The sequence below is a fragment of the Aquarana catesbeiana genome, linkage group LG05 (genome assembly GCF_042186555.1).
Source record: "Aquarana catesbeiana isolate 2022-GZ linkage group LG05, ASM4218655v1, whole genome shotgun sequence".
NCBI lineage: Eukaryota > Metazoa > Chordata > Amphibia > Anura > Ranidae > Aquarana > Aquarana catesbeiana.
The window spans coordinates 630656590-630665011 of NC_133328.1; the positions used below are offsets into that span (position 1 = coordinate 630656590).

General features: G+C 43.5%; 1 protein-coding gene across 1 annotated transcript; it reads left to right on the top strand.

Moving 5' to 3' along the window:
- The first annotated feature begins 953 nt into the window (after window positions 1-953).
- On the top strand, window positions 954-4891 carry LOC141145548 (E3 ubiquitin/ISG15 ligase TRIM25-like). The gene has a single exon (XM_073632318.1). It carries the CDS (start codon window positions 992-994, stop codon window positions 2582-2584), a length of 1593 nt encoding a protein of 530 aa, XP_073488419.1. The 5' UTR covers window positions 954-991; the 3' UTR covers window positions 2585-4891.
- Window positions 4892-8422: the final 3531 nt, after the last annotated feature.

Sequence of the window (8422 nt, forward strand, 5' to 3'; positions counted from 1 at the left end):
TAATCGTAATCCAATGTACTCGCATATCAAAGCGAGTTTTCCCACTGAAGTCAATGGAAACGAAAATAATTTGTTCCGCATTGACTTCAATGGGATGCAAAACCGCATGCGGCCAGAGGCGGGGGGCACCGGAGGGCCTCGGAAACGGCCGAAAAGGCCCGAGGAACACTTCGGCGGACCTTGGCAAACCTCAGAAAGACTCCATTCACGAGCCTTTCCGAGGTCAGCCGAACTGTCCTTGGGCCTTTCTGTGCATTTCCGAACGGCGCCGTTTGGTGACTTTCGGCTCTGCTCGGCACAGGCGCCCCCCACCTCAGGCCAAAAGCGGTACTGCACACCGCTTTTGGCCTGAATCCTGCTCGTTTTGCGAGACATTCGCAAACCGAGTTAGGAATTTTAGAAATACAGTGCTCGGTTTGCAAAACGCCCGTTAACCGCGTTACTAACCGAGGTTCCACTGTACTTGTGTGCTCTCTTCCCGAGTGAGACCTTCACAGACTGGACTTGACTTGACTATCTGCTGCCTGCTTCACACACAGACATCATACAAAAGAAAATCTTGTGTGCTCTGTGATTTATTCAGAAACTTGTAGTCTTGATGGCTCACACGATCGTGTTATAGCTAATTTTACAAATCATGAGCTGAGGCTGCTGTTTTTTCAGCTCCCTACACATCCTGAGGGGCAGATCTTTGACAATGAATTGAATCAGATTCACTTTCATGATTCGATTCATTCAAACTCTGTAGTGAGTTGATTCACTGATTCCATTCAGTGATTCAGTAGCCAAGCCTAGTTTCAATAGAGGGTGAAAATACTATTCACATGTAGGGACATATACCTTCAATATAAATATTTATTTGTCCTCCAACTTCCTCAGGATAAAAGCTGCTAGACCAGCTCAGCCCCACCCTGTGCCGAGAAATGTGAGATGACTTTGGATTTTCAGTCTCAGAGACTTTCACTTTCATTTCTCTCTTCTGCTGTCAGCGATGGCGTCTGCTGATGTGAGACAAGAGCTGGACTGTTCCATCTGTCTGAACATTTATACAGATCCTGTAAACCTGAGATGTGGACACAACTTCTGCCGGGTCTGTATTGATGGTGTGTTGGATACACAGGAGGGGTCTGGAGGTTATTCCTGTCCTCAGTGCAGAGAAGAGTTCCAGGATCGGCCTGTACTGCAGAGGAACATAACACTACGTAACATAGTGGAGGCTTTACGATCTTCTCAGCTGGAAGAAGGGAAGACTGGAATCTTCTGTACTTACTGCTATCACTCTCCTGTACCTGCTGTTAAATCCTGTCTCCTGTGTGAAGCTTCTCTGTGTGATAATCACCTAAGAGTCCACAGCAAGTCACCAGAACATGTCCTAACTGATCCCACCACTTCCATGGAGAACAGAAAATGCTCCATCCATAAGAAGATCCTGGAGTATTACTGCACTGAGGACTCTGCCTGTATCTGTGTGTCCTGCAGTTTGGCCGGAGAACACCGGGGACACAAGGTGGAGACTCTGGATGAGGCCTCCGAGAAGAAGAAACAGAAACTGAGAAATGTTCTGCAGAAACTGATGACAGAGAGAGAGGAGACGGAGAAAAGAGTCCAGAGTCTGCAGGATCGCAGGAGAAAAGTACAAGAAAAATCAGCTGGTCTAACAGAGAGAGTCACTGCCCTGTTCATAGAGCTCAGGAGACAGCTGGAGGACCTGGAGAAGAGAGTCCTGAGGAACATCTCCAGCCAGGAAGAGCGGATCTCATGGTCTGATCTGATCCATCAGCTGGAAATAAAGAAGGAGGATCTGTCCAGGAAGATGGAGGACATTGAGGAGCTGTGTAACATGACTGACCCACTGACTGTCCTACAGGAATCAGACACAGGGGACTTGTGTGATACTGAGGAGGGAGATGATGAGGACAGAGAGAGACATGATAGACTCCTCCATGATGGAGGGGATCTGGATGTGTCTGGAATCTCACACACATTAGACACAGGGTTATCTGATATGATAAAAAGGATAAATGTATTCTTCTATATACAGGAAGCTTCAGACATATTACTGGATGTGAACACAGCTCATAATAATCTACAGATATCAGATGACATGAAAACTGTATCCTGGTCAGATATAGAGCAGAATCGTCCAGAAACTCCGGAGAGATTTCAGTACTGGGCCCAGGTATTAAGCAGTCAGAGATTTTCCTCGGGGCGACATTACTGGGAAGTGGATGTCAGTGAGGCAGAAAATTATAGAATCGGGATGTGTTATCCCAGTATAGAGAGGGGAAGAGATCAGTCACTGATTGGAAATAATAACAAGTCCTGGGGTTTGTACAGGTATAGCGGTGGGTGTTATCTAAAACATGACAATAAAGAGATCAGAATATCTCCCAATCTCTCCAGTAACAGAGTCAGGATCTATGTGGATTATGAGGCCGGGCAGCTGTCCTTTTATGATCTGTGTGACCCGATCCGACACCTCCACACCTTCACCACCACCTTCACTGAGCCCCTCCATGCCGGGTTATATGTAAGAAAAGGTTCTATAACAATATCTGGGGGTGAAAGGCGACGTGAGAAATAATAATATAACAGAAAATCTGCCCAAACCTGCTGACATCACAGAAATCTGAATCTGATTATTTGTAACTAATGGAATAATGCAGAAGATTCATATTCCATATGTCATAAATCTAAAGGTTCCCAACACAACCAATCACAGCATTGAGAAATCTTAGCACAGGAAAGTGTGATTTATTCTCTTATAGTGACAATAATAAGATTTGGGGTTTTCAGGGGTTCATTAAGGGCCAGTTCACATCACATGCATTCCAGTGCGTTTTTTTCTGCATAAAAAACGCATAGAAAGTAGGTTATATGGTTTTCAATGGCATCGTTCACACCAGTACTTGCAGTTCCAGTTCCAGAAAAAAAGTAGAACATGCTGCATTTTTCCTGTACTGAAATGTACTGGAACGCTGTAAAAAGCATCAAAAACTCACAGGAATGCACCTAAACACACGAAAAATGCATTGGAACACCCATGTTCTTATTTAAGGTTAAAAAAAAAAGGGGTGGGAAAAATGCACTGGACTGCATCAAAAACGCGCATTTAAAAAAGCATCTGGAGCGCATCAGGACTGCGTTTCTATGGTGTAAACTGGCCCGGATGCGTTCCAGGTGCTTTTCTGCATGCGCGTTTTTGATGCATTCCAGTGCATTTTTGGTGCGTTTTTGATGCAGTCCAGTGCTTTTTTTCCCCTCTTTTTTCTTAACCTTAAATAAGGACGAGTGTGTTGCAATGCGTTTTTGGTGCATTCCGGTGCGTTTTTGGTGCATTTTACAGCGTTCCAGTACAGTCCAGTGCAGAAGAAATGCAGCATGTTCTACTTTTTTCTGGAACTGGAACGCACTGTAACTGCAAGCACTGGTGTGAACGATGCCATTGAAAACCATATAACCTACTTTCTATGCATTTTTGATGCAGAAAATAAAACGCACTGGACTGCATGTGGTGTGAACTGGCCCTAAGTGTTAGTGGTCAGGATAAGATTATTATCATTGATTATAATTTTAATGTTTTTTCTAAATTTGCAGAAAATGTAATGTACACTATTGCAGCTTGCCAATACTTAGATGTGCCGACTGCATTGGTTTTCATTTTTCAGTCTTTTTTTTTTTCAATTTTTACCTAGAGATCCTGCCAGTAACACACTTCCTGTCCTAGGATGACACCACTCACTCATGGTACTGTACACTGTAGATTTTTAGGTACTGTCGTTTTTTGGCGTACGCAGTTTTAAAGCGTGACATGTTGGGTATCTATTTACTCAGCATAACATCATCTTTTATATTTCACCATATGGGTAATATATTGTGTTTTAAAATTGTGTGTGTATTAAAATTCATTACGTTTTTTTTTTCTCAAAAAAATTTGCATTTAAAAAGACGCTGTGCAAATATAAAAATATGCAACACCCACCATTTTATTCTCTAGGGCCTCTGCTTTAAACAATCTATAATGTTTGGGGGCTCTGGGCAGTTTTCTAGCAAAACAATGCTGATTTTTACATATAGGAGAGGAATGTCAGAATTGGCCCGGACTGGAAGCGGTTAATATCAGACTGCAGAGTGCACAGGACAGCACTGGATTTCTGGCAGGATTCACAGGTGATTTGTACACTGATTGAATAGCTATAACGATATTCTTTCAAGTGTATATTTAACAGATCAAAATGAAGGAAATAAGTGAAGTTGGTTGTTATCTTCATTGTAGTTTATTGTTGCTGTCAGACAGAAGTGTACAAAGCTGTAAAGCTCTAATTGGCTCAGAGTGCTGCCCCTCCCCCTCATGCTGCTGTGTAGGTGATTACAGGAAGTGATATCAGGACCAATTCAGATATATACAACAGTTCTATGTAGAAAAGAAAAATAAGCTTTTTAATTAATACATAATTGCATTAAAGTAGAACTGAAAGCAAAACTTTTTTTTTTCATTTTGGATAGATCAAGGGAGGGTTATAACCCCCGTCAGATTTTTTTTTCTGCCATCTGTGTCCCATTGTTGATAATTCCCTTCACTTCCTGTCCCATAGCCAAACAGGAAGTGAGAGGAAATCCCTGTAAATCAAGGGAATTTCTTGGGGACCCCCACCAGGTCACGGCGATTTTTTAGTAAAATACGTGCATCCCACCCCTGATGACTGGCAGGAAACCAAGAAACGCGTCGGGTTATAAACTAAGGGTGCCGAGCTAAGCCTATTCTTATCTTGAATTCAATTAACTTTTCTCTGATTTTGTATTCTTATCATGTGATTTATGTAAAATTTGGATTGTCATATATTTTTTGGACTCTTGTATTTTTCTGCAAGAATTGTATCAGTTTATGTCCCTTGATTTGTCTGCATAAAATTGTGATTATTAATACAAATATTTCATCTTTTATGATTGTGCCTGTATTCTATTTATTCTACTTGTGTAGGCCTAAAACAATCATGGACAACCCGGACGGGTTAACGACATCAAACTAAATCCAAATGAATATAATTGAATGTATATTTATCACCTACAATGACATGCTTCATTTAAAGTCCCATCTCCGTTCTCCAATTTTCTGTAATATAACCAGGGATGGAAGCATGCCATTGATACATGAAGGTAGTGACAGGCCATGTTTTCTTCATTAGAATCAAAGCAGGTTTAAGAATTCGGTTAAATTTGAATTACGTTATTTTGGAACAAATTTTATTTCATTATTTTGGAGGATTCCTTTACATTTGCATTACTGATAAGGTTTATTTCAAATATGTGAAGTGTTCAATATTATAAAAGAAATATCTAAATTCAACATTTTGCTGCGTACATGTACAATACTGTGCAAAAGTTTTAGGCAGGTGTGAAGAAATAATGTGAAGTACAAATGCTTTCAAATATATACAATACATCCGTGGCCAGGGGCGTTGCTAGGTCTACAAAAGATCTGGGGCTAGAGCCCATAGCAACGTAGTAAAGAAAGTCATACACTTGGGTGGGCATACACATGTATATAATATACGTGTGTGTATATATCCCCAGAGAGCCCCCCCTACATTAGGATCCCCAGAGAGCCTCCCCCTTGCATCAAGGTTCCCAGAGAGCCTCCCCCTTAAATCAGGGTCCCCAGAGAGCCTCTCCCATGCATCAGGGTCCCCAGAGGGCCCCCCACTTACATCAGGGTCCCCAGAGAGCCTCCCCCTTGTATCAGGGTTCCCAGAGAGCCTCCCCCTTGCATCAAGGTTCCCAGAGGGCCTCCCCATTAAATCAGGGTCCCCAGACAGCCTCTGACTTAAATCAGGGTCCACAGAGAGCCTCTGACTTAAATCAGGGTCCACAGAGAGCCCCCCCCCTTAAATCAGGGTCCCCAGAGAGCCCCCCCTTAAATCAGGGTCCCCAGAGAGCCTCTGACTTAAATCAGGGTCCACAGAGAGCCCCCCCCTTAAATCAGGGTCCCCAGAGAGCCCCCCCTTAAATCAGGGTCCCCAGAGAGCCTCTGACTTAAATCAGGGTCCACAGAGAGCCTCTCCCTTAAATGAGGGTCCCCAGAGAGCCTCCCCCATGCATCAGGGTCCCCAAAGGCCCCCCTAACTTACATCAGGGTCCCCAGAGAGCCTCCCCTCCCCTTGGGGACCTCTGCAGAGACTCGGGGCTATAGGCCCGAGATTCTGGGCTATAGCCCCAAAAGCCACCCCCTAGCGACGTCACTGGCCGTGGCCAAAAGTTTTGAGAATGACACAAATATTCATTTTCACAAAGTCTGCTGCCTCTGTTTTTATGATGGTGATTTGCATATTCTACAGAATGTTATTTAGAGTGATCAGATTTGTTCCTCTTTGCCATGAAAATGAACTTAATCCCATAAAAAAAAACATTTCCACTACATTTGTGAAGAAGACTTCAGGGCGTCCAAGAAAGTCCACCAATCGCCAGGACCGTCTTCTACAGTTCATCAAGCTGCTGGATCGGGGCACCACGAGTGCAGAGCTTGCTCAGGAATGGTAGGAGGCAGGTGTGAGGACATCGGCACACACAGTGAGGAGAAGACTTTTGGAGGATGGCCTGGTGTCAAGAAGGGCAGCAAAGAAGCCACTTCTCTCCAGGAAAAACATCAGACAGACTGATATTCTGAAAAAGGTACAGGGATTGGACTGCTGAGGATTGGGGTAAAGTCATTTCCTCCGATGAATCCCCTTCTGGTTGTTTGGAGCATCCGGAAAAACCTTGTTGGGAGAAGAAAAGGTGAGCGCCACCATCAGTCCTGTGTCATGCCAACAGTAAAGCCTCCTGAGACCATTCATGTGTGGGGTCTCTTCTCAGACAAGGGAGTGGGCTCACTCACAATTTTGCCTAAGAACATGAATAAAGAATGGTACAAAAACATCCTCCGAGAGCAACTTCTCCCAACCATCCAATAATAGTTTGGTGAGGAACAATGCCTTTTCCAGCATGGTGGAGCACCTTGCCAAAAGGCAAAAGTGATAACTAAGTGGCTTGGGGAACAAAACATCAACATTTTGGCTCCATGGCCAGTAAACCCCCCCAGACCTTAATCCCATTGAGAACTTGTGGTCAATCCTCAAGAGACGGGTGAACAAAAAAACACAAATTCTGACAAACTCCAAGCAATGACTAGACTCCAAGCATTGACTAGACTCCAAGCATTGACAAGAATGGGCTGCCATTAGTCAGGATGTGACCCAGAAATTGATTGACAACATGCCAGGGCCAATTGCAGAGGTCTTGAAAAAGAAGGGTCAACACTGCAAATACTGACTCTTTGCATAAACTTAATGTAATTGTCAATAAAAGCCTTTGACATACCATAGTAACATCTGACAAAAAGATCTAAAAACACTGAAGCAGCAGACTTTGTGAAAATTAATATTTGTGTCATTCTCAAAACCACAGCTGTATATTGGCAAAAGTATTGGGACACCTGCCTTTACACAGACCTCCCAGTCTTAATCCGTAGGGTTCAATATTGAGTTGGCTCACCCTTTGCAGCTATAACAGCTTTAACTCTTCTGGGAAGGCTGTCCACAAGGTTTAGGAGTGTGTCTATGGGAATGTTTGACCATTCTTCCAGAAGCTCATTTGTGAAGTCAGGCATTGATGTGGATGAGAAGGCCTGGCTCGCAATCTTCACTCTAATTCATCCCAAAGGTGTTCTATCAGGTTGAGGTCAGGACTCTGTGCAGGTCAGTCAAGTTTCTCCACCCCAAACTCGCTCATCCATGTCTTTATGAACCTTGCTTTGTGCACTGGTGCGCAGTCATGTTGGAACAAGAAGGGGCCATCACCAAACTGTTCCCACAAAGTTGGGAGCATGATATTGTCCAAAACGTCTTGGTATGCTGATGCCTTAAGAGCCATGGTCCCCTTCCACCACTGCCAGGTTAGACATTAAGCGGTGGTCACCATTTGGAGATGCAATCCCAGACCAAGTTTCAAGCTGATTTGTAAGTCTTGTTATATTTAGGACTCTTATGCCCCGTACACACGATCGGACATTGATCGGATATTCCGACAACAAAATCCATGGATTTTTTCTGACGGATGTTGGCTCAAACTTGTCTTGCATACAAACGGACGCACAAAGTTGTTGGAAAATCCGCTTGTTCTGAACGCGTTGATGTAAAACACATATGTCGGAACTATAAACGGGGCAGTAGCTAATAGCTTTTGTCTCTTAATTTATTCTGAGCACGCGTGGCACTTTGTGCGTCGGATTTGTATACACACGATCGGTATTTAACCAATTGGATTTTGTTGTCGGAAAATTTTATATCCTGCTCTTAAACTTTGTGTGTCGGAAATTCCGAAGGAAAAAATCTGATGGAGCCCACACACGATCGGAATTTCCGACAACACAATCCGATTGCACTTT